The sequence below is a fragment of the Parasteatoda tepidariorum genome, chromosome 6 (genome assembly GCF_982258835.1).
Source record: "Parasteatoda tepidariorum strain Cologne lab strain chromosome 6, Ptep-v5.0, whole genome shotgun sequence".
NCBI lineage: Eukaryota > Metazoa > Arthropoda > Arachnida > Araneae > Theridiidae > Parasteatoda > Parasteatoda tepidariorum.
Genome location: NC_141760.1, coordinates 25,234,029 through 25,261,182, shown reverse-complemented (window position 1 = coordinate 25,261,182; position 27,154 = coordinate 25,234,029). Strand labels below are relative to the sequence as shown.

Below are 27,154 nucleotides of genomic sequence, written 5' to 3'. Positions count from 1 at the left end.
ATACAATATAGATCGAAAGTTATTTAGAGTGGTCCGTTTTTTTACGCACAGAGCATTTTTTTTGCTTAAAATATAAATTTTTTAATTTAGTTTACTTGTGTTTACTATTTTAGTGTTGTGATTAGAGGTGTTTTATTAATTACAGCTAAGTGAACTAGAATTGCCTACAAGAAGATCTCCAAACTCAGGACTTACTGGTCCGGGAGGCTGTATCAGTGATTTCTTAGAAGCAATTGAAAATGTAAATAATATTATTCTTAGCTTTTTTAACTCAGAGTAGTTCAACGCTATAGGGCAAAAATGTACTTTATTCAGTTAATTTAGATAATAAAAATTATAAACCTACTTTTTTTAAAAAAATTAAAATGACCTTTTGTAAATAAATAAAATGTATGTTTGTAAAAAAAATGTTTCCTTGTTTTTAAAATAAATAACATTGTATAGAAGACGACTGAGAAAAATAGTGCTTTAAAAGTAATATATATTGACGTAGAGATATTCATAAAGAAAATATTTATAACCTTTTCGAAAACTAAGGAACATCTTTGTTTTTATAAGTTATTTTTTTATTAAGGAAAAAAATAAAAAGCTTAAAAATTTGTTTACTTAAATCTTTGCAACGTTTCGTCGAAAGTTAAAACTTCCGCTTTAAGAATTGAAGCTTATTTAATCTTTCAAAACTGATAAAACCAGAAATAAAATTGTTTTTTGTTTTAAAAAAATGAAGCAAAAAATTGCTTTTATTATTTGTTATATCGCTTTCGGGCAAAAAAACAAATAAGGATTAGAAGTAAAATAAGGAAAACACAAGTAAAATAGTCTTGAATTAAAACATTCTAACAATTTGTGCATTGACTTTAATGCATTTTTTTAAAGAATGATTGTATTTTTCATTTAATTTTTCTTTAATTTTTATGATACTACAGTGATGCAGATGTACAAATAAAAGTAATTTAGAATTTGCATAATTTTGAATTATTGCAATCTGATTTTTAAGTTTAACTAATTCTTTCTGGCTTTTTCTTTAACAGTTTTGGACCTCTTTTATCCAAATATTGTGGCCTCCATACACGAAAACGACATGCATTCTTCTAATAGTTTGGGCAACAACAGCCTTCGGGTAAGTTTTAATTACTGTTTTCACAGGGAATTTACATAACTTGTACAATAAAAAATGTGAAGGGTATTTCACAAACACCACTCTTAAGATATAGTTCAACAATTCTTGTCTAAAGTAAAGTAAAAAATTTATGCTGGAGGATTCGTAACTCTTGAATGGTATGAAGCGCAAATGTTATCAAATCTGACAAACCTTTAGCAGCATTCAACGAAGTTAATGTTTGATTAGAAATCGTCAAAACTAGTTTAATTATCAAATGAAGCTGAAGGTGATATTTATCATTGTTGACAGAAATTCTAAAAACTTCATTATGGTTGGTAATTAAAGTAACATCTTAATTATAAGAGCTATCTCAGCCTTGATTTATAGAATGAAATTGATAGTAGAATGAAAATCGCTGCGACAAAATTATAAGTTTAATTTTTAAGGAAATCTGTATTATGCAATTAATTGTTGGCCTTTATAAACTAGTGCACTCTTTGTAATCAACACTATTTTCCTTAAACTCCCGAAAGTTTTATAAATCATAAGGACTGATAAAAATTTTAATTATTGATATAAGTGAAAAAAAATTTTATCTTTTTTTTAATTTTAAAATAAAAACAATTATGAACACTTATAAAAGAATATTTTTAAAGAAAATGTTTCTTGTTTAATTTTTTTTTAAAGTTTTACAAAATAGATAGTTAAGTAAGTTCCCCATATATTAATGTTTCTTTAGAAATATAGCTAAGCAGCAAATGAAGGAACCTGTAGTTATTCCTTAAACCATAATTAAAAAGACAATTTAAAAAAAACCTTTGCATGTTAGAAAACCAGACGAGTCTATATTACGTTATACAATAATTTGGTGCTGTTTATGACGTATAAAACTTATGCGTGATTAACTATCATTTAAAAACAATAAATCTATAGCCTAAGTTTTAATGTTAGGTGTAAGAAAAGTTTTGTTTTCAATTTCTGCTGTTCAAAATTAAATAATAGTTTGAGGTAGTTTTGAATCCAACAACTTGTTTTATTGCCTAGAATAAAGCACTAATGACGGAATTTCTTCCATTAAATAGTAAATTTCATTTAATGTTTCATTTTGTTCCCTCTTTTTAATAATAATGTATGTAATTGCATTCCTTATATAAATAGAAATATTATATTGTTTTTATCATAAAATTATGACAAAAATATAATACTAATATGATAAAAAATATTTTGAAAAATAACACACTAAATGAATGCAAATATATTAAGTATGCTCTCTAAATACAACATTTGTAAACTACCATTTTAAGTAATGGTTAATAATATATATAGTGCATGCCTGAAACTGGTGTTTAGTAAAATCTAGTTCTAGATTAAACTGCGAAATTAAATTATATTTAAGTAAAATTAGTGATTAACTTTGAAATTTTAAATCTATCAGAACTAATATCTGTCTACTTTATTTCACTTTTGAATTATTAAAAAAATAGTAGCAATATCGTTCAGTTATTAAGTCATTTTAAGTCATTATTGGGTCCTTTTAAAATCACCATTATATTGTTAGCCCAAATGATAATACATATTATTTCTTGACGTGTGTTTTGAATTTGATCTAAATTAGCAAATGATATTTTCCTTCTAAGTATTTTCATTTTGTTCAAAAATAATTGTTTAAGTCTATTTTTTAATTGTTTAAAAATAATTCTTGCATAAAACAATGTTAAATATCAGTGCATCGGCAATTTTTGACAAAATTGTATCAAAGATTTAAAAAAATATCTAATTTAGAAGTAATATATTATAGCCATTGCAAAGATAAATGGAATTTATTTAGATGTCTACAGGAATAAATATAGCTATGCTTGTCCCATCTTTTTTTAGGTTCTATGGTATGTCGATTTGGTTCCCAGAATATGTTAGGAAGATCCAAGAAGAGGAATATGAATCACATGCCAGTGTTTATGCCAACACTTCTGTTGCATACCAAAAGTTTGGTGGAAGCCTAACGAATCACCGCTTCGAAAACGTTCATTTTGAGAATGATGTATTCGAAGACATTGTACTTATTCACTGCGTTTTCACTAAATGTCATTTTGAGAATGTCACATTCGATAAAGTTCATTCTTCCAGAACATTCTTCTATGATTCAGAATTTAAGAGAGTAACATTCGAGGTAAAGATTTTTGCCACAAAAATTTCTTATACTAAGATTTTTCTTGCTGAATTATTTTACAGTTACTTCTAATAAATTATTTCTTAAAACTCTTTATTTTGAAATTAGAGAATTTTGTTGAAGTTGAACGAATTGTTACTAAAGATTTTATATTTAATAAACTTTTAAACACTTGATCCAGGATCTAATTTTTAACAGAGGTTTTAATGGAAGATTAAAGTTAATTTTATTACACTTTCCTATTTAAACGGAATAATTGTAAGTATAAATTACTTCAATTATTTTGTTTACCTAGATCAAGAGCTTTTAACTCTATTTTAATTCAAAACTATAATTTGGATGACTGGAAAATTCCACGCATAAAATAAAAACTTATAAACTTAATCTTCTATATATTTTCCAGTGAAAAAACTGAATGCTCAGTGCTAGAAATAATAGAATTTTTAAAATTAGTTCATTAAAATTTATTCAGAAATCAAATTTAACGTGATAAAAAACTTGTTTTAAATTAAAAGATGTTAAAAATGAATTTCAGATATGAGTACTTTTTAAACAATGTTTTATTTTCATTTGTTTTTCTTTTTCATAATAGAAAAGATTTGTTTTTAAAAACAAAATTTAATTTGAAAGCATAGTGTAGTTAATTACAACTGGGATTTGTGACAAAGCATATTTAAAAAAATAATTATAAATATTTTTTGAATAACTTTTACATTTTATTTCTTTGCATTTTTGTCTAATAAGGATAAAAACAATTGAGACAGAAAGAAAAACAAATTCGATTCTTCAATTAAAAGTCTATTTAATACACTTTATACATTTGGTTTTTATTCTGATTATTAATGGAAATGTTAGAAAAAGTATAAAATTAATTATTAAACATCGAAGTTAATTTCAAAATGTTACTACCATTGCTAAACTGAATGGTAATTTCTTTCTGAAATAATCAGTGTTATTCATTCATGTTTTGTTACAAAGATTATTCATAATACAAATTGAGGTTGTAACTGAATTAAGTTTTTTGAGATTTTAAACGAAATTTAAATAAATATTTTTGGGTTTTCTTTTTGTATTTGAAACGAAATTTTTGTTGTTTGAAGAATTTAAAAGCAGAATGGTAAATCAAAAATAAGATTAAATAAAATTATTTTAAGAAACACAATATTTTTTAAGATATTTTATCGTCCGTTTATTTTATTATAATCAAGATCAAACTTTTTATATATTAACAAAATTAGAAGTTTTTTTTAAATGTCTAGATTTACTTAATGTGTACTGCTCTAAGTTAAATGACAATTTTAACTATATATACTAACTTTCTATACCTGGGCATAGATAATTTATACGGTTTTTTAAATGTAAATTACGCTTATCCATGCATATAAAAACAGCTATAATCTAACATTTTAAGATACCCAATAGTTAAAAGGGCACTACATTATTCATACTCTCTTCTTTCAATAAAATTCTCATTTTTCAACTCAATCTGTAAATAAATTTTAAATACGTACATGAAATAAATAATTAAAGCAATATATTTTAGAACCAAAATATCTTGAGGTCCTCGTGTACTAAATATTATATAAATCTATTATAAATTATGTTAAGCTTTGATGTGAAAAATATAATTACTCTGTAATTTCTTTTACCTTTTCTTAGAAAACTGACTTTTTTGAGTACAAGTTCATCAATTGTCATTTTAAAAGTTCGACATTCCGAAATACGGAAGAAGGTTGTGGAGTTGATTTTGACCTAAACTTCAACTTAACAGATGTTTTTACTGAAAACATGATTGCACAGGCAGCAATCATCCCCGGAAGTATTCTGTCTTCCTTAGTTTTGGACAGATTTGGAAGAGTTAAGACAATGGGTAATGTATAACACACTACATATAAAGTATGAAAACGCATTTCACTCCTTCAGGACCATCACATATACGTGATTACGCAATTCTCCCTTGATGTCACGCGGTCTTCATACTCTAAAAAGTTGACTTATTGAAAAGAAACAGTCAGCTGGTGTGCCAGCATAAAATAATTTATTTCCAGAAAAAAATACAGTTATTTAACCCTTTAACAATCGGTTTATTTTCAAGAAAACGGTCATAAAAGTGCCCATTTTTTTGGCTTTTGTATTTGTATTACGTATTTGATTAGTGCTGACATCTAGTTTGAAATCAACTAACTATCTACAATTACCTTAAAAATATCCTGGTACTGCCATCTGGTGTGTAAAATGAGAAATAAAATGTTTTCCGGGCAAAATAAATAAATTAGTTTTATTCTTATTGGCGCGTTACTACTGAACACTCCAGCCCGTCAATATCACGGGAGCAAGTAATAGAGGGCGAAACCTCACCCGGTCATTTTCACGGGAGAGAGAAGGAAGGGCTTAAATACAGATGTTTGTTTTTAAACAGATAAGTACCGTATAAACTAACTGTTATTTTAGCAAGTAACTCTATAAAATAACTATGTCAGCATTGTGAGTCGAGAAAAGCATTTGTACGGCCAGTCAACGCGGGAAATCGAATGTGAGACTCCTCATTGGGAGACGAGAGCTCTGTCCCAAGAGCTACAGCGGCTCTTGCGTCTCAGTATTTTTACTTTATAACCGTCGTTGAACAGCAGACCCAATTTTCGGGTTTACGACTACTAATGTTCAACTACGTAACCTTGTAATTTTGAATCTAATTAAGAAGACAAGGAAAATCCTGGATCAAGTATTGGGAGAATTTGCCTTCGTTGAGGAGTTTTTGATGGAACTACTCCGCATTTGCGTTACATGGAGAGTTAAACCACAAAAACCTCCCACGATTAGCCTGAAGGCAAGGGGACTCTAACTCATGATCCGTCTACCACTGAGGATATTTCACGTCAGCACTGTTGTCAGAGCAAGCCGGATGCGGAATTCGTATCAACCAGCCATCGCTAGGATTTGAACCCTGTTCACCTCATTGGAAGGCGAACGCTCTATCCCCTTGGCCATCGCGGCCCTAGTGTCTCAGTATGAAGAAAAATCTTAAACTGTTTTTATCTTAAAAGACTTATTTGTTGAAATAATATTTAAGCGCAAAAACTTTTCAAACTACATTGGTCCACCCGAATAAATATGTCTGGCAGATTAACTTACCAAAAAATTATGTATCTAAAATATAATAACCAGGAAGAGTATCGATTTGACGATAAAATCAAAGTTCAGCTTTAATCATACAATGTTAAAAACCGTGAAATAATTGCTGAAAAATAAGAGCAGGTGTAGATAAAAATCATAAAATAATTTAAACAAAAGAGGCAGGTCACCTAACTGTAAGTGAAACTACAATGCAAAATTAGAATTTCAGTTGGTGGTTTTAAATTCATCTATGATAAGGATAAATTTTTTTTTTAAATTGCTTGGTAAAAAAATAGATATAAACTGTCAAATATAGAAAGAAAATCTGCAAAAAAACGGGCATTTCTAACAGTGCACGGATAAAGGTTATAAATAGTAAAAATCTGTATTTTTCATTAAAGAGTTTTTTTTCTGTGAAAAGTAAGTTCTTCTTCAGTAAAAATTACAGTTATTTTTTACAATGTACATGATACACGGTAAAAAATTAGATCAAATTGCAAACTTTTTACAGCAAAGCTTTATGGAACAGAAAATTTGCTATACCCTAACTTTTGCAGTAATATTTACCATAAAACCACTGTCATTAAATAAATATTACTATAAAAATTACGATATAAAATTTTACAATAAAAATGGATCTTACGTTAAATAGTGGCATTCAGAGTGCCTGTATTTTTTTTACCGTAATTTGATCCATAGTTTTTTGTAGTACCCGAACTTTACCAACTCCAGCGTCCTAATATAACTCAGGCGAGATTTCAATTCAGCATTCTCGTGTTGCCACTCGTTTTATTACGGATGTGTACTCTTTAGCGCGAATACTTAGGGAGCACGTGATGGAGCGCCTGGGGAGTAATGAAGGGGATAAATTGCATTAAACATTTGGGCTTTTAAAATAGCCCTCTAAGTGTATACATTTTTATCTTTTGCAGTTACGTCACTGTTCCTGACAAGCGTAAGCGCGTTTTTTATCTGGTTCATCGACACAAAGCATATGGTTATTGCATTTGAAGCAATGTTCAATTTCATTTCTATTTCTGGTTGGAATGCAGTTGATGTTATCACAACGGAATCCTATCCAGCTTCACTGAGGTAAGCATCAAAATAATGATACATATATCTAAAAAGTATTTGACGCATCATTAAAATAGCAGTTTATCTCTCGAACTTTATTGTGCATTATCGAGTAATATACAGTGAGCAAAAAATAAACGAAACACTCCGAATAACTTTTGATCTAATGAACGGATTTTCAAGTACTAAAGTTTAATCTTAATGGTTTGAGGGAGTGATCTCAAATACGCTAACAAATGAATGCAAACGATATTTTGAAAGGCGAAATAAGACTCAATATTGTGTATTCTCTGAATATGCATAGCTTTTTTTTAAAGAAGTCAGGTCTCTTATCTCCAAAATGCAAGGGATGTGCGAAATCTAGGAAATATGCTCACAATAGTTTGGTCTACCTAAAGTTTGAACCTCTAAATGTTAATTTTACCTTTTGCGTCATATCTTAAGAACTTTCCAAGTGCAGAGAAGCAATTTTCACAGAATTATAAAATTCGTTTACACAAACATAATTCCACGTAAAAATAATACTCGTATTCAATAATTATTTATTATTCTTCGAAATTTATTTAATAATAGTCAGAAAAACTTTCAATTGTATGGTTTAATTATTTTTGCACTGTTTTGCAGACTGTCATTTTATATGGCGAAATACAAAATTTGTACGTAGTCGATCGAGTAGTTTCTGAAAAATTGAACTTCTGTAAAAAAGTTTTCAATTCACTTAAAACTTTCTTCAGACATGAGTAAATATGCAAAAGGTAAAATTAGCAAAAAGGAGAATTTTTGACTGCTCTTCTTGCTATTGGGACCATATTTCTCAGCTTGCGACAGTGTTTTGAGAGTGAGAAATACAAATCCGTTAAAAAAAAAAGGTATGTTTATTCCAAGAAGCGCGTTTTGCGTCTGACTTCGTGACTTAAAATATCGTCTGCTCTAACAGATTAGCGTATTTGAGGTCACCGCCTTAAACCATTAAAATTGAGTCCTATTACAAGAAGATCCTATCATTAGATCAAAAGTTATTCAATGTTTTTAATTTTTTTACTCACTGCTGCATTAAATTAATAAGTTTTCTTGCTTGTGCACAGCAATGTAAAAAGAATTTGTTTGGAGTTACAAAAATTTGCTTTTTACAAAAAGTTTTTTCGGAATAATTTTTTAGATACAAGATCTTTTAATGATGATGTTATAAATACAGAATTTCTTATCATGAACTTTTGGGAGGTGAGGTACATCTTAAAAATTGTAAGAAAAAAGACATCTGAGGTAAGTGGCAATATGAGTAAAGGAAATCTTACAAGACGCATTAATTGAAAACTTTTCTTCGACAACATGAATACGAATGGCTTTAGATCAATGCAAGTCATAAAGTTGTTACAGCTGCTCATAATTGATCATTGATCTAAGACGCTTTTCATGCCGGACACTAATTGGGCATTGATTGCCGGACATGATTGAACAATCCGATTTGTTTGTTTTGCAGAAACAGCAAAGGCAAGTTTTACCTTATGATTCATTTCAGAACCCACAGAATAGCTTCCTGAACTCTCAACAGAAAGAAATCAAATCAATTGGAAAAAAAGAATTTCAAAATAATTTTTGCCTACAAATTAAATTTGGATTGCAATTTGGAATTCAGATAATTCTTGGTGTTTTGAGTTTTGTTAGCAATAATTTCTCGGTTATATTGAGGCATTGTTTGGTAGAAATCGTAATATTTTACGCGCAAATAAAGCCGATCGCAATATTTCTCGCACAAATAACACAGATTACGATATTTTATATGCTAATAACGTGGATCGCACTGCTGCAAGCGCAAATAACACTGATCACAATATTTATCGCGCAACTAACGCAGAAACTCCATTTTAAAAATATTTTCCTTTCGCTGGTGATGATCGTATGATCATTATAATGGTGATGATCGTATGATCATTATTTCGCTGCGTATGATCAATATAATTTTGCAATTTTATTTATTTTACGTGGCATTGTGCGTTTGAGTTGAAAAATATAATTTAAGCCAACTGGCATTTGCATTTAGGATCCTCCCCCTATTTTAAGTTATAACAAAATTTTCTCTTATAATTAACGTTAATTTAACTATAAAAATTTTTGCATAGTAAAACTATTACAATAAAACAGTTTGTTATCCAAAAAAAAATTTAATGAAGAACCTATCATTTTAACAAATTGTATATTTTTTTCTTACTTTTTAAATTCAATTTTTTTTACATAAAAATGACAAATAAAGAAATCAACATCTTAAATATATTTCTTTGAACTTATTTAATATTTCGTATTTAAAACATATATATCTTACAGTGATTCCTAAATACATGATGATGAATTGACAGCAAGTTCATTTTAATTTTACCATTTCCGCTATGACGTGAACGATTTAAATGTTTATCAAGGATTTAGACATGCCACCTATTAGATAATTACGGATAAGAAAGAAAAGCAATCCTCCATAACCTTCGTTTCCTAATATCAATAACTTTAAAGCTAACGGGCTCAAACTCACTAAAATGTCACTTAAAACTCTTAACTTTTAAGTTAATAAATCTCGGAGAAGAGAAAATCATCATAATTTCAATGTTTTTAAATTTAAATGTTCGCATTTTAATACATTCATTACAATTGCTGGAAACCTTTTCTACTCGTTTTGAAAGCTACTCTGATTTCGCTGTGTTCTTTACAAGATTCTTTTTGCTGTCTTACAGTTTTAAAAAAAAGGTATAATCTGTCTAAGCTAAGAACTCCTCCCGCCACAAAGTCTGAGGTCGTCTAGTGCTATGGAAACAAGAATGGCTCATTTTAGGGAGGGCAGCTTCACTCTAGGACTAAGACACTAAACCGAAGGAAAAAATTCCCTTTCTCCCGCTGCCCCGAGCCGAAACCACTCCAAAACAGTGACCCCGCACCCCTATTTTAAATAGTCATACCTCGCTACCATAATCACCGCCACAGGTCCAGACGAATGTCAGGATGACTTCCTATTTTAGACAAACTATAAACTTCATTTGGCAGGTAGGTAGGTACATTATTTACGTCGCACTGGAGCTGCACAATGGGATATTGGTGACGGTTTGTAAAACATCCCAAAGGATGATCCGAAGACATGCCATCGCAATTTTGATCCTCTGCAGTGGGAATGGCGTCCCTGTATTGTTAGCTCAATGATCAGCTCGAAGTTTAGCAATTACGGTTAGGTAGAAAAAATTCAACAAGGACAGATACCGGGCACCCTCGGTCTTTACGCAGGCTGATCAAAGTGGGACCGCAGTCAGTGATGCTTGACTTCGTTGTTCTACTGGAAATGATTCTTTACGATCAGTCGACTTCAAGAAAATTTCACTTGCAAAGCTATTCCATTTCTAAGCATATAACAGAGGAAGAATTAATAACAATGAGGAACAAATTTTTTGTTGCATTTTTTTTTGTCGCGGCAGTGAGAATTTCATATTTGAAATTAGTTTTGCTCTTAAAGTGGCTGATATATTTTTTAAAAGGGCATTTTTATTCTGTTTTTTGTGTAAATTTAAAAACGTTATGTTTAACTGTAAGTCGTTAAAGGATACGACAAACTTCTAGAGGATTTAAGACATATGATCAGAATTAAAACAGCATTGGAACCCATGCCAGAGGAATGTCTTCGTACGCAACTAGGGCCCTATTCAAAAGCACACGGAAAAAACAGTTCATAATAAGCTAGCGACGTATGACTTTCCGGGCAAAAGTTCCCATGCAGTTTTAATCCTGATGTTGTGTCTTAACTCACCTAGAAATTTGTCTCGACATTTATACGATCCCCTGTTATATATAACGATTTTAAATTTCTGAATTTCAACAAAAAATAGACTTAAAATATCATTTTTAAACAAAACTGTATCATGGAAAGAGAAACCAATTGCAGATTTGAAATCAACGATACGAAAATATCCAAGATCTGTTCAAGTCACATGAAACAGAATTTTTTTTTGTGCCAGTGTAGTTATTAAAAGTTGATTTTAGATCATTTCATAAATTGTAGCAAATATGTAGCCATAGTTCATAAATATTAATGTATACTTAATGTGTTTCAGGAGTACAGGGTACGGTTTCCTAAGTGCAGTCAGCAGATTAGCCGCTATTGGTGGAAATTTACTATTCGCCCATTTCATCAGCATCAGCAAAACGTTGCCCATTCTGACAACTTCTGCTGTTCTAATGGTTGGTGCCCTCTGCGCTTTGAAGCTTCAAGAGACCAAAGATACACTTATGTAAATTTATTGTAACAATGTTTCCCAGGAATCTATTTGAGGTAGATTCCCTAAGGGAACTACCATGAATATGGATGTCCGGTTTACTGATTTGACCGTCTGGATTACAAGCCAGGGATTTAAAAGCTCAATGGCGGAATACGCTTTATTTTAAGTCAGTCGTGATGGATCTCGTTGAGAACAGGACCTTTGAGAATTTAGTTGTTATTTTATTTTATCTCTAGTAATTTGTAACAGTTAAGCAAATTGCTGAATTTCGAAGTGGTAGATACACCGTTCATTAACTTGATTGGGAAGTGTTAGCCATAATAAATATTTTCTAGAATTCATTGGTGTAAATGGGAAAAAAACGAGTACTAATTTTGCAATATTTCTTGTGAGTATAGCCAATCAAAATCAGTAAGTGATTATTATTGAGGTATATTTACACTGAAAAAAAAGTGTGGCAAAAAATACCAGAATATAGTAAACTTTACCGTGTTTTTAATACCAAAACGCCAAAAAGCTTATTGAAGCGCTTTAGTAATGATTTTAGTAAAATTAACTATACAACATGGTTTTATAAAATGCGATAAAATTTGTTAAATGTAATAAAATTGGTAATTTTATCGTGACCTTGGAGTATGGCACAAATATTATTTATGCAGTTCAAGTTACTTTTCAATTATGTATATTTTACTAAATTTGTGGTAAATGGAGCTTTTATTTTGAAAACCAGAATTTCCGGTAAGCCGTTATCATATGAACGTAAAAATTATCTAATAAATTGATTAAATTCCGTATATTTTGATCTTATTAACCAGAATTTTGTTTGTTTGTTTTTTACTAGATATATCATTACCATACAGCATGATAACTTTACTAGAATTTTTTCTCCGTGTACGAATTACCTTACTTATTAAATTATTGAGTTACGTCTATGAACTAAATTTAGAGATAATTCCTATAATAGATTTTTTCTAAAATAAATTAATATAAACGTTCCTAATTAATGCTAGTTAAATACTTCTAAAAAATAATTTTCGCTCCATACCACAGTTTAAGTTTTTTTAAAGTACCAAAATAAAAAGAGGAATTATGTTTATTTGTGTCTAAAACGGAAACTTACGAAATAACGTAATGGCTACTAAAATAGTTATGTACTAAAAGTTATGAAAAAAAAAACTGCAACTATTTAAACATTATAAATAAGAATACTTTACAGAAATTCTGTGGTTTAGTGTTGATGATGATTAACGATATCATTTACAGCTTAAATAAGAATTGGTTATTCTAACCAAGAAGATAAATTGAATCTACTTCGCAATAATGGCGTCATCAGTGTAGAACAGAGTGAAAATGTTTTCCTCCTGTTACAGAATTAGCAACATCTTAACAGCTTTATGACTTTTTTTTAACTATTTAATTTTTTATCGATATTTTTATTTATTTTCAGATCTTCTTAGTGTGCTTAGGTGCTTAAAAGCAATGGGTTCAAATCAGTATACCGGCTCCATTATTAAAAGGTGTTAATTGCCATTTGTACATAACTGTGAGGTTTTGTGCATTGTTTCTACCGTTTGTGGTGTTGATGACGCTTTCTTCTGCTATTTATAGTTTTTAAGAAGCGTACTTGTGATGCAAACTTCCTTTTGTGAGTGTAACTTCCTGCCAACAACAACACCTTTTTATTTTTAGCTGGTTTTTAATCCAACTTTTGTGAGGTTCAAAGATATTGTATTTTTACCTGTATATGTAGAAAATGCTTGCGAAATAATATTTGTTACAGATTTAATTGATACAATGATACAAATACAAAATTATGCATGGAAATTCCGTAATATAGGAGTAAAAATTTGTGCTTTTAAACATGTTTATGTTTTAGCTGTTTAAAACCACGAATACTTTTTTTGTACAGATTTGTAAGACAATTTTTGTTTTGTATTTCTGTCAGGTGTTTTCTTTAAACTTCTTTCATTTGATTTGAAAATAATACCATTTGTTCAGTAAGGTTCAGTTTAATTTTGTTAACTGTATTAAATATCTCGAAAAAATATATTATTTTATGAAAATTAAATTACGAATTTTCTTCGCGTACAATATAAAAAACTTATAGAGCTTTTTAAATGCCCCGTCGAGTTTCATGCTTGGAATAAAAGCTTAACTTTTGATACCAAAATATAGATATCTGAAACCTAAAATGTTGTTTAGAGTAAAATATTGATAGATATATTATTTTAAAAAATGCCTATGGTTTTGCGTCCGGTTGTTAGGAGATAGAATGAACAATCTATAGTTATGAATGTACAAAAATAGATAAGTTGTATGATTGAATGTTGCGCTATTGTTATACTTCAAAGTAAAATGAAAAATCTGGTTGATTGTCAGTTTTATGATAATATGAGTAAATAATAAAGTGGACACTTTAGAAATGCGTGTAATATAATATTATTATTAATTTATTAAGTAATATTAATATTAATAATATATGTGCACTACTGAAGAAAGGCTTATGTACTAATAAAATTGTATATTTCATTGTACTGTTAAAATTGTATAAATGTGAAAAAGTACCAACAATATATTTTTAATGAATCATTTATTTGCAGTAGCGTATTACAATAAAAATATAATAAAATGGAAACATGGGATAATCAGTTAGCATACTGAATTAAAATTAGATTAGTTTTATGCGTTTTAACTAGTTTATTTTTTGTCGAGTCGTTTTCAAGTAAATTAACAACAGATTGCTAATTCCAGCGAATTTGTGAATTAAATCAGGTTGACAGATTCTATGCCTTCATTTCTTAATGACAAAAACAGTAAATAAACAGAAGTCTTACGTAGCTTACCTCTCGATCAAAAAAGTATTCTTTAAAAGTATTCTACAGGGTGAAGAATGAAAAAGAAAAACGTTGTAAATACCTCCCCCTAAGTATTTTTTAATTTACAATTCTTAGAAGATTGGGGAAACCTTCAGGAGGCAACTATAGTACTATTAATTCATAAAAAATCCGGAAGATGTCGCTGATTTGATATATAACGTAAAGAGAACGTTGTATAAGAAGATGTAAGAAAGAATGGAGTGTTGATTATTCAACTTTTTTTTTGCTGACAATAGCATAATTAATAATTTCTTAAAAATATTTAAAGCAAAAGTATTTCAAATAAATGTTTATATATAAAACTATCAGGTAATGTAACGGAACTGGGGTATCTGAACAATTCACGGAAAAAAAGTTACGTACGTTACTTTTAAAGTGTTGACTAAAAGCTCCAAAAGAGTTGAAATGCAAAAGCTGTCAGCCCCAGAAGTCAGAGTTTTTCTCTTCGCCTTCTTCCGAACAATTTTCTTTTTTTCTTCTTCTTCTTTTTTTTCTTTTTTGACTTAAACCGTTTTCCATATTTAGTCATTGGATCAATTCCTTGACATGGAGAGTTTGGAGCTCGCTTCAAAATGTTCTGATGATACCGTTGGACAATAGAAAAAAAGTTTAATTGGTTTTAATCTTAAGAAAACAGTGGAGATATTCCATCATTCTCTTTTTAAAAACAATTTTGAGTTGAATTAAAATGTTTTAAAACAAACTTTTGCATTTCATACGAAATATTTTCCAACGCTGCACAGAATGTATTTTTATCGGTCCTTGTTAAACTGTTCTACTGTTAAGTGCTCAACTTCGCGCGCAGGTCGTTGGGCTACCAAATCGAATTAGCCATCCCCTCTACAAAGGATCAAAATTGTGGTGGCAGGTCTTCGGATCAACCTCAGTGATGTTTCCCAGACCGTCGCCAATAGCTTATTATGCAGCTCTAGTGATACGTAAATAAAACACTTACCTATCTAACGTTCGAAAAGTCGACTGTTAAATTATTAATTATTTTTCAAAAGTCTTAAGAAATTTAAAGCTGGCTCCAAAAGCTTCATGTAGCAGAAATTACATATTATTTATATTATAATTAATTGGATATATGAATGGTAAAACTTTTCTGAAACTAAACTTTCGATCAAAATTTATGCTTGAACATGAGCGTTTAGTTTTCAGGAGACAAAAATTTTATAAATGAAAAGTTATGAAATGATATGCCGATAATTATAAAGTTCTTCTAGTGGGAAAATTTAGTTAAAAGAAATACGAAAAAAAAAAACTCATTTGAATGTTTTTGTTTGTTTCAAAATACTTCATTTCAATGAAACACGCTTATATTGTTTAATATTAGCGGGTTTTTTTCTTTTTTGAGATTAAGAAGTTTAAAAATTACTGTTTAGACTTCAGAAATTTTTGAAGTAATGAAAGTGTTTCATTTTGTACTTATGTCAATGTAATTAAATGTTAATGTCACAATGTGTTTCTACCTCACCCTCTAAATGTTTAGCAAATAGACATAAAATTGCCTTTATGACTCTTCGACCAATAATATCGCTTTAAACGCTTTTATTTAGCCAAGTTATAAATGTTGGAGAAGCTGTGGCAAATAATTTCGATATATAAAACATTGATTAAAGACCTCTATTACAACTGGAAGGAATTTTCTTTTTTCACGCAAAATTTTAAAAAAAAATGCTGTAATGATTTTTTACGCTCATCCTGCAATCTGCAATTTCTGGTAAATTTTATACTTATTATTTCAAAAAGTTCATCTTTAACTACGTTTTTGGAGTAATTGTTATAATTTAATACAATCTAAGATATACAGATTCAAACACATTTTTATCTATTGACAACTTCAAATACAAGTTGTTTTTTTTAACTTGCCAAAATATATTTATACTGTATAGACTTAAATTTGTCTGTAATTAAATTTTATACCAGCCGTAGCAAAAACCACAAATAAGTTATGCAAATTTTAACCAAAAAATTTTTATTAATTAGGGCTGAAATTATTTAGTTAAAAAGGTATATTTATATCATTTGTTTATCTTTTTATTAGCAAATATTATCTTTTTTTATTTCTTTTAGTTAAAATTACATTGCTATTAGTTTGTAAGGAACTGTTATATTTTTAATATTAAACTCAAAATTATTTTTATAATAAACCAGATAACATATGAAGATGTAATTAAAATACCAAAATAACATACATTGTTTGTATTATAGAAATGATGAAAATCCATAAAACTGACATTCTTACCAATATGAAAATATATATTATTGTATGCTTCGCATACAGAATGACATATCTGACATGAATAAATAAATATAGATACAAAAAAATATGGTTTTTCTTTTCCTTATTTTTACTTTCACAAACATTTCACAGACATATTGTTCTTCCTTTTAAAACCAAGAACTTTGTCAATGGTTGATTTTCAAAAAGCTCTATATTAATGGACTTTTAATATTTTAAAGCCAGACAGAATCAAATAATTCATTTTCACTCATATTTAGTGAAATTCATACACATAAATTGTTTACAAAAGGAAATAATGATTCCGATTCGAACTTATTTAGATATCTCAAAAGTTATTACTTTTATAAAGGAAATGATTTTGAATCGAACTTGTTATATAACATCAAAAGGAGAATCAGATGCTATAATCTTTATTATATTTAAATGCATATATAATCGAAGTCATTGTTCTTTAAACATAATGCATTTATTTGATTTTCCGCGTGTTAAATATAATTTTTATAAATAATTAATTTAAGTATTTTGATTTTGTTATAGTACTTTTGTTTAATCAGCAGAAATTCCAGATATCGCGTGAATTGATCTATACATATTTAGAGTATGTATCAAATGTCACCAATAAATGATTTTTTTTTAAAATTTCGCTCTAAAATGTTCTTTATCAAATAGACACCTGAAGAGGCTTATTTTCAAAGCCGAACTAGTAATATAATAATAAAACAATATAAGAACGTAATAAAACATGTATTTGTATAATAATATAATTAAAAAAATTGCAAACAATATAAATACATGATATGTCTTTCTAAAATAACTTATTATCTCATCATTTTTTTTCTCTAAAAGATACAATCTTTGTAGTTTAAAGGAAAGGTTTTAAAAATTTCTTAATCAGTCAGTCTTACCAATGAATTAAGCTAAGAAATTCGAGACAAAATTATATATTATTTGAATAAACATTCTATTATTTGAATAAACATTGAATAAACATTCTTTTCTGCACTTTTTGAAAGAGTATTTCGCAAAACATAACTTCATGCAAAATAATTTTTAATAATTATTATAACTACGTATTTTAAAAGTTTACGTTGCGTTTTTTTGTTGTTCTTTTATCTAAATTATCGTTTATTATACAGTTAAAATAATATTGATTGTTTTATTCCAGTTTATTATTTTCGAATATTTTATTCTAAAGTCAGTTTTTACTATATGTGTGGCAATAGAAACTATAATTTTGAAAAACAGAAATTTTAGCAAACCGTTACCATATGAGTAAATGCATTTTCAAATGAATGGTTTAATTACAGTATATTTTGGCTCTATTAAACAGACTTTTTTTTAGAAATATCATTACCATGCAATACGGTAATTTTAACACAATTGTTCTCTGCGCGTTTTGTTTTTTCGTTTTCTAAGACAATGTAGTTTTTTGAATTCTGAAAGACGTCAATTGGATAGTAAATGAGAAGGAAAAGTTTTAAATAACGAATATTTTAATGATTCTTTTTCAGTAACTATTTTATCTCTATTTTTTTTTAAATTTCTCAAAATTGAATTTATTTCTAATAAAAATTACGTTGTCTCAGAAAATGCACAAATTTGTTTATAATTCGTTTTTTTTATAAATTTCAAGCTTAATACTCGTTTTTCGCTCAGGGTGAATAAAACATAAATAAAGAATCAATAAATCAGAGTTGCGAAACACTACGAAATCATGCACATAGCTGAAAAGCATGTACCGACATAATTAAAGAGCTTGATGGAAGAACCAGGTAAGTGAAATTTTTGGGGGAATTAATGAACCACTGCTTATGCCTTCTTTTAAATCTTAACATAACTAATCATATAAATTTTTAGTATGCTAGCATGATTTTTTTTATTTCAAATTAGGTAATATGGTTTTAGTTTTAAGATAATTAGGTTTTACTTAAAATTAGAAACGATAAACCAAAGACTTATTAGTGCAGCCTTCTACTAAATTGGTGATAAAATATTTCGGACACAACTTTTATTTCATTCTGAAAGTGCCACTTACTTGCTTCTTCCACTGAGTTTTTCAATTACTATCGCTAAAAAATTTGAATTTTTTTTATTTAATATTATTTGTTGCTCTTTTCGGTGACTTTACGTTATTGAAGTAAAACTTGTTTTTTGTAGTCCCTCTCATTAGAATAAAGATAACATGCACTTAGCATCACTTGACATGATGCTATTATTCGCGGCAAACCCGTAATAGGGAAAATTTACCACTATCATATAATTTTCTCCGGTACATATCCTTTTCGAGAGGGAGTAAAACACTTCATATCGTTCAGTATTGGTATTTAAACTGTTTAGAATCGGTCCTGTTTTAATTATCACCAAATATATCATTATGATATTTGATACATGTATTAATATATTTGCTACTTATTACATAACCTTTTAACATTTAAGTGTTGTGAAAAATATATTTGTCAGTGACAGACAGTTATAATTGAAATTTTCATTGGAAAAATGGAATTCTTGTTGGAACTTGATAAGGATTTTTGAGCTTAGCCATTTCTCTATCTAACCTTTAATTTACTATTAAAAGATTTTTTAGTAGAAGAACAAAGTCCTTTTAATTCTCATTCATTAAAATATTAACAAACTATCTTTGCTACCTACCACTGGAAAAATTATTCTTCGAAACTACGGAAAACCCGTTACAGAATTCTCATCAAAACTGCACCAACTACCATAATACCTACATATTATCGTCAATAGTACATAATAATTAAGCGTCATTTGTGAATAGCGATTTTTTTACGGTTTTCCTAAAACAAATTTTTTATTAACGTATTCTCCTTTAACTTTGCTTTTTAGAGCACAGTTTATTTGATTTTGATTCAATTAATTAATATTATCGATATTAATAAAACATTTGTATCAGTAATAATATGGTAATTTTTTACAGCTCCCCAAAATGAATAAGTATCTTTTCTCTATTATTTTTGCATTTTAGTACATAAGTTTTTTTTATGTCGTATTACCAACATTAATTAAGCATCATTGTCATCATTGATAGTATGACGACTTCTTAAGGCTCTTCTAGACAGATAAATATCTTAACTCCATTATTTTTGCTTTCTAGCACACAGCTGTTGCCACATAGGCCGACTTATCATCTATTTTTGGAGCAAAAAGCTAACATAAGCACAATACTAACATAACGTTAACTTGCGAACTTGTTTGCTCCAGTATTGCTTGATAGGTCAGCTCTGATAGTATAGGAGCCTTACCACATTATATTGTTCATTGAATTTATCTGGCATAGAGAATATAAAATAATTCAATATTTGAATGAGTGCTATAAACTATTTTTTTGATAAAATGGAGCTATAAGCTAGAAATTATCACTGATTTTATTCATTAAATATATGAAAAACTGAATTGTCTATAGTAAAATTTAAAGCAATAACAAACATTGAACCAATCAGAAAATTTCACTTTGTTTTTCGCTCATCCCGTTTGAACGATTCGTCGTAAATTGTTATTATATCGACAGGGACCTCCTTCATACTTCAAGCTATCTGCATGCCAAGCTTCAACGATTTCGGTTAGATGATTTAGGAGTCAATAAAGGACACACACATTCATTTGTGTATAGATAGATATACTTTTTAAATCATTATTAAAGTAAACAGTCAAAATCAATGAATATTTATAAAAATGTAGTTTTCAATGAAAGCATATTTTGAAAATTAAGTTTGATTCGTGAAATCATCACATTTTTTAAATTGGTAAGAGTAACAGTTTGAGAATTTTGTAACTGAAAAATTTAAATTCTATTAATTTATAAAGCTGATTTGATTGATTCTTATTACATGTATCTCATTGCCTAATAACTGTAAAATAATGATTGAAAAAGAACCAATGATTGAAATAACACCCTCAAAATGTGTACACAATATAGGTAAAATATTTTACTAGAAAGAATCATTTAAACATTTGTCATTTGAGACTTTTCAATTGATTTCTTTCATAAGTCTAAAAAGCATTGTTTTAAAAGATTTAAGAGCTAACTTAGTTAGAAAAGGTGAACACATTGCTTGGTTATAGCCCCAGGATATAACTGATTTTAATCCATTTTTCTTTCAGGAAAAATGTTTGCCAATAAAATGAAAGAAGTTTTTCATATATTTGATTGATAATTTCTATTTATCTGTCAAACTTTAAATATTTCTATATCAGTAGAGAAAAATATTTTGACATTCAATCCATTTATTGTGCCTACGAAACAATTTATGAAAAGAATATATCTTCCATCCCCATGGTTACTATTAGAAATAACACTATTCAAAAGATATATAGAAAGCGTTTCAAATCTAGTTTCGATACAAGAATATAAATAAGAATCTCCATATCAATGCGGTTCAACTACTTTTTGTATCTTTCTGTATCTTTATAAACTTCGACAGAAGTTAAATTACAATAGTAAATATCAGAAAGATACAGAAAAACTGATTATAGTTACTATTCATTCCTGCAAAATATAATTAACATTTGTAGCAAGGAAAAGTAATCAATATATTCTATATCTTTTATGCATTCATAAAAGCAGGATATATTGGTAAAAAGCTTCTTTCGTATTCAAAGCGAGGTAAAACCAAACTATTTAAATAAGGTTGAATTAAAAACTTGATTTCTATTTAAAAATATATTCATATTTAAAAAAAATTATTCCATTGATTATGAAATCTGTATGAATCATTTGAAAGCTTTATTAGATGAGGAAACAAAGCAACAAAAAAAAATTAAGAAGTTTTCTTTCTTTCAAATAAACACGGAGAAAACAATTCTGTAAAAATTACCGTACTATGTGGTAATGGCATTTCTGAAGAGAAAAAAACTCAGTTTGAAAGAACCAAAATATACGGTATTTAAACCATTCATTAGGTAATTTTGAAACTCTTATGGTAACTGTTTCCTGAAAATTCTGTTTTTCAAAACTATAGTTTTTATTGCAACACTAAATGTGTAAAAAAAATACGAAACTAAAAAGGAAATTTAACCGAATAAATAGTTTTTATATCATACTCTAATATATCATGATAAAATTATCAAATTTTTAAGCCTTTACAAAGTTTTATAACGCATTAAAAAACCATATGTTTTTTTTAATTTTCCCTTTGGTTTCGCAAAGCGTTTTGGTAAAAATTACCGAGCTTCATGGTGTTTCCCTAAAGCCAGAAATACGGTAAGTTTCACCATGCTGGCAATTTCGATCATACTTTTTCTTCAGTGAATAATTTGCATACATAAAATAATAATTTTATATCTAATTTAAGGAGAATAGCTATATTTAAAAAACCTCTATAATTTAAATAATAATAATTTAAAGTAATGACATGTTACAGTAATAAATTAGATCGTAGCGGTTGATCACGACTTCCTTAGCTTACGTTATTTTACACTATTTTTTTCCTATTGAAAGCTAAGCAAACGCTAGATAAAAGAAAAATCATAAGGTAAGGAAAATTGGTTTAAAATAGGTTTTGATTGCTTTTTAATTTTAAATTTTTTTTTATTAGCCTTTGGTAAAACTAAAATTTGTTACTATTTTTTTAGAGCATGAATTCCTTATTGCATAGTTTATAATTCATTCATCTAATTTTGTATTAAACAACAGATGATAACATAATGTGTATTTTGCTAACCTAATATTTTGACTGTAGAAAAACCCTCTCAACTTTAAGGGCTGTGGTTCTGCACCTTGCAAAGGGTTGAAATTCACACAACTTAAGATCGATGAGTTCCAGCTTGTTTGGGAGGTAAAAGGGTTAAGAGCGCAATTCTTACTCTATTTCCACGAACATACCGCTGGTCTACACCTCAATTCTATGAACTCCTTGACCTGCAATAGGCTGTAATGATAGTATTGGAACTATTACTATTGTTATTAATTGAAATATGAGACATTAGTGAAAGAAATTACAAATTATAAAATTTGAGTTTCAAAATTGAAAAAAGGAGTTTTTCTGATGGACACTGCTCTGAATAATGTATCGACTAAGTACATAACGATGAAAGATACATCGACTAAGTACATACGACAAAAACATATCGACTAAAACTATTCTCAGGAAGGGCTTTTTGTAAAAAAGAAAACAAAAATTGATTAACGCATGTAAGATAAGAATAAAAATTTATTATTTTCTCTAACCATTTCGAAGGTATATTTTAGCTAATTGTTCATAAACGAGAATAGGAAGCTAATTAGAACTCAGAAAATTATTTTATTTAAGCGGGGAAAAAAATAATTCCTTAATTATGAATGGTCTAGCATAAATGTCATAGTACGTATCGAAGCTTTTCTACTCCTATCAAAATATAATTAGGAATCTAAATTTTAATTAAAATTTAAAGAATTAGAATATTTGAATAATCATTAATTAGAGTTATTTTAAAATAACCCAATTGCGAAACATTTTTATTTTATATTTAATAAATTGCATTACCTGAGATTTTTATAGAGCTTAAATTCGCAGAGTGAAGAATATGTCAGAAAATATTAGGAAATTATGACCTCCTCAGATACACTTATGTATTTAATTTTTCCAATTAATTAAATAGTTAAAATAACAAGAGCCTACTTTTTTGTATGCAATTAAATGATAAATTTAATTGAATGAACCATTGCATATATCTATCGAAAATTCAGTAGTGTTTGAACGAATGAAATATTTTCGCATGGAATATATGCAATTATGTAGTTAAAAATTCTGTGAGAGTATTAGAAAATGACTGCTTAATATTGATAAACTATCTTAATAAAGTTGTTTTTTTTACTAAAAATAAATGCTAAAAACCTTAGCTACTTGAACAATTTATAGTCAAACCGCGGTAGTATTGTGTTTTATTTTACAATCCTTATTTATGGTTTTAAATGTTGACATTTTGCAGCAAACAAAAACAAAAAACAAACAAAAAAATAACAATATAAAAAAGAACAATATAAAAATTTATCAAATCATCTTTAAACTCACACTGAGAGGAAGGTATGATGAAAACTACTGGAATAAGGCAAAATTTATTGTGTTTTTGGCTCTAATGGAGGAGCAAAAAAACGGTACTTTTTACCAAAGCGCTTTGGTAATGATTTTGCTAAAATTAATATTAAAATATTGTTTTAAAATGTGAATTAAAAGTAGATATGCTAAAATTTGGTAATTTTATCATGATACCATTGAGCATGGCATAAAAACCATTTATACGGTTAAATTTTCTTTTCAGTTTTGTATTTTTTATTAAATGTGTGGCAATAAAATCTATAATTTTGAAGGTTAGAATTTCTGTTAAATCGTTAACATATGAACGGAATCCGTTACCATATGAATGGTTTAAATACCGCATATTTTTGATTTTATTAACCAGAATTATGTTTTTTCTTTTACCAGAAAGCGACTTTATTTCAGCAAAATTGCTATTGATTTCCACCACTGAAAGGAAAACATATGTCAGGCTTATAATAGTACTTTCGAAATATAAATATTCAAGCTGTACAATTAAATTTTCATCAAAAACTGTAGCACGTCAATCTATTAATATTATCTGCACTGTAATAATAATTAAAAATATAACAATTTAATTTCTTGTGATATCTATTACTAAGTAGTAATACAAATTATAACATGTTTATTTTATTTGTAATATCATTATATTAAAATTGATTATTGGAAACACTCCTAGTTAACTGTTAAATAGCACAAAATTGTTTGCTAATTCAGATATGTTTCTGATTTCTTTTCCTCAACTTATTCTTCTATTTCTTATTTCATTCATTATTTGTTTTATGTGTCTAGAATAATATTTTTGCTTGTCACCTTCGAGAAAATCAATAATAGGTATTGAATAAGGAAAAGAAAAGAAAGAAATACACATGTGCAAGACAGATTCATTTCTTTCCAAACTAAGATCTGATGACATCTGTTGTGAGCTTATTATCTTTACAACAATGCCTCTTATTAATAAAAAGTAGGGATACAAAATCCCTAAAATAGAGAAATTCGTCAACCAAAGCAAATAAAAAGAAATTTATATATTTTCCAATCCATATAAATTCAGCTTAATGTTATTTATAGAAAATCGATTAATAAAATACACAAAGAATTATTAATATAAGCGCTCTGTTGTTGCTTAACTCCACGACTAACCGAGTTAAACTCTCAAGAAGTCAATAGTTATTAGTGGATAATGTTATAGATCAAGGTTTGTGAGGCAATACAAGAATATTTTCTGGCAAAGACTGGCAGACAGCATACACAATGCTGGAAATTTCTCGCAAAAATATTTAAATAACAATTTATTTAATTTAAAAACAGGAAAAATAGTTAAATAGCAATTTATTTAATTTAAAAAAAAACAGGAAAAATAGTTAAATAACAATTTATTTTACCATATTAAAAAAAAACAGGCAAATAACCATAAGTAAGATGGTATTTAACCTAATAACTGTGAGAAAAACCGTGCATTAACTGCTTTCACGTAATACGGTTAAACGATATAGTAGAATTTTATCGCACCAACTAGGACCACCTAATGAAGCCATTTAGTTTCGTTCAGCTGGATACATATTAAAACCGAGAGGGCACATCGATGAATTTCATGAATGGCAGAATGGTGGTTTAAGTCTCAGCTTTGACATAACAATATTTCTTCTATTTTTTTCATTACATGTAAGATTTCTAGAGTCCTGCGCTCCCCATTTTGTGACCCTGAACTATTAAAATAAAATACTCTCGTTCACTCATCAATGGCACCATAAGGCATAAACAGCCAGGACAACCACATTAAACCACATTCCATAGTTTATTTGATAAAACACAATTGAACCACAACCTTACTCCAATTCCAATTACCTACCTAAAAGACTAGCTCCAATGTCCAGTTAAATTTCTTTTTTTTAGGTTTTGAAACCATGTTAATTGTAAATGATTAAAAAGTAGTTTTGTATTCCTGGTTTATAAACCTTACTAGTTATAAGCGGTTTCAAAATCGTAAATTAAAAAAATGCTCTTTACCGTGGTTACTTTATTTTTAATTGGCTAGACAGACTGCTGATGGTTACTTTACCATAATTTCAAAATGATAATTCTGACAGTGCAGGGTAGGTAGGAAAATCTTCTTTCTTTATTTTGTCCACTGCGAAACTTCCTAGGAAAATTTTTAAGGAAGTGAAGGACTGTAATAAACTTTTTGATCGAGGCCTCTTCCTCAACAGAGATCACGAGCCTCTATTAACTTCTCGAAGGCAGAGGAAGCATGCATTCGAGACAGCGTTGAGTTCTTAGATAGAAAAGAAAGTGCAGATTTTGTTTTGGCAAAGACTGGATCACCAAGAGGGAGGTAGAAAGCTGATTAAGCTCTTATTGCCTGCAAGCCATAGATGGGCTTAAGGGAATGGTCCACACTCCTTGGGTAGCTCTACTAGAAGAATCTTAAGACGTACACTGCGCAAAATAAATAAATAAATAAACGGACCATACTAAATAAATTTTGATCTTGTGATCGGAATTTCACGTTCTTGAACTTAATCTTAATAGTCCGAGGGGGTGACATCAAATACGCTAAATGAGAGTGCAGACGATATTTTAGGTTGCGAAATAAACGGAAAAGTACTTTCTTAGAAAAAACATATCTTTTTTTCCAACGGATTCGGATTTCTGACTCCCAAAATACAGGGAATATCCGCAATTTGGGAAATGTAGTCCCAATAGTTTGGTTTGGAGAGTGGTTCAAAATTTGGACTAAATAATGTTAAATTTGCATTTTGCGTATTCCAAAATATCTCAAGAAATTTTTAAACGAATTGAAACAATTTTTGCACATAATTATAAGAATTTTTATCCAAACATAATTTCATGCAAAATAATATTTTTAGAAAACATTTGTTATTTCTTACTATTTTATTTAATAATAGTTGAAAAAATTTTGAATTGTAGGGTATACAAATTTTTGAATCACTTTGAAGAAAGCAATTCAAAATGGCGAAATAAAAAATTTCAGCAAAATTAGGGGAATAGATTTTGAGAAATCGAAAATACGACTCTTTCAGAATTTGATTTCTCAGTAACTATTTGACCACTTTCGCTTAAATGATTTAAAAATTGTGTACCTTACATTTCAAAATCTTTTTGACTATTATTAGGTAAAATAATGAAGAAAAATAAATAGTTTTTAAAAGTTGTATTTTGCATCTTTTTATAAACAAAATTTATAATTGCGTGCAAAAAATTTTCCAATTCGCTTTTAAATTTCTCGAGATAGAGGGAAATACGCAAAAAAATAAAATTAACATTA

General features: G+C 28.4%; 1 protein-coding gene across 1 annotated transcript in view; it reads left to right on the top strand.

The window, feature by feature from the left end:
- Window positions 1-12,788, top strand: part of LOC107446844 (synaptic vesicle glycoprotein 2B-like) — a 138,814-nt gene extending 126,026 nt beyond the window's left edge. The window contains exons 9-14 of the mRNA XM_043042000.3: window positions 146-241; window positions 1,032-1,120; window positions 2,978-3,269; window positions 4,929-5,139; window positions 7,316-7,475; window positions 11,543-12,788. Of these exons, the coding sequence (XP_042897934.2) occupies window positions 146-241; window positions 1,032-1,120; window positions 2,978-3,269; window positions 4,929-5,139; window positions 7,316-7,475; window positions 11,543-11,723 (1,029 nt within the window). The 3' untranslated portion in view covers window positions 11,724-12,788. The remainder of the gene's footprint in view (window positions 1-145; window positions 242-1,031; window positions 1,121-2,977; window positions 3,270-4,928; window positions 5,140-7,315; window positions 7,476-11,542) is intronic.
- The last annotated feature ends 14,366 nt before the right edge of the window (window positions 12,789-27,154 follow it).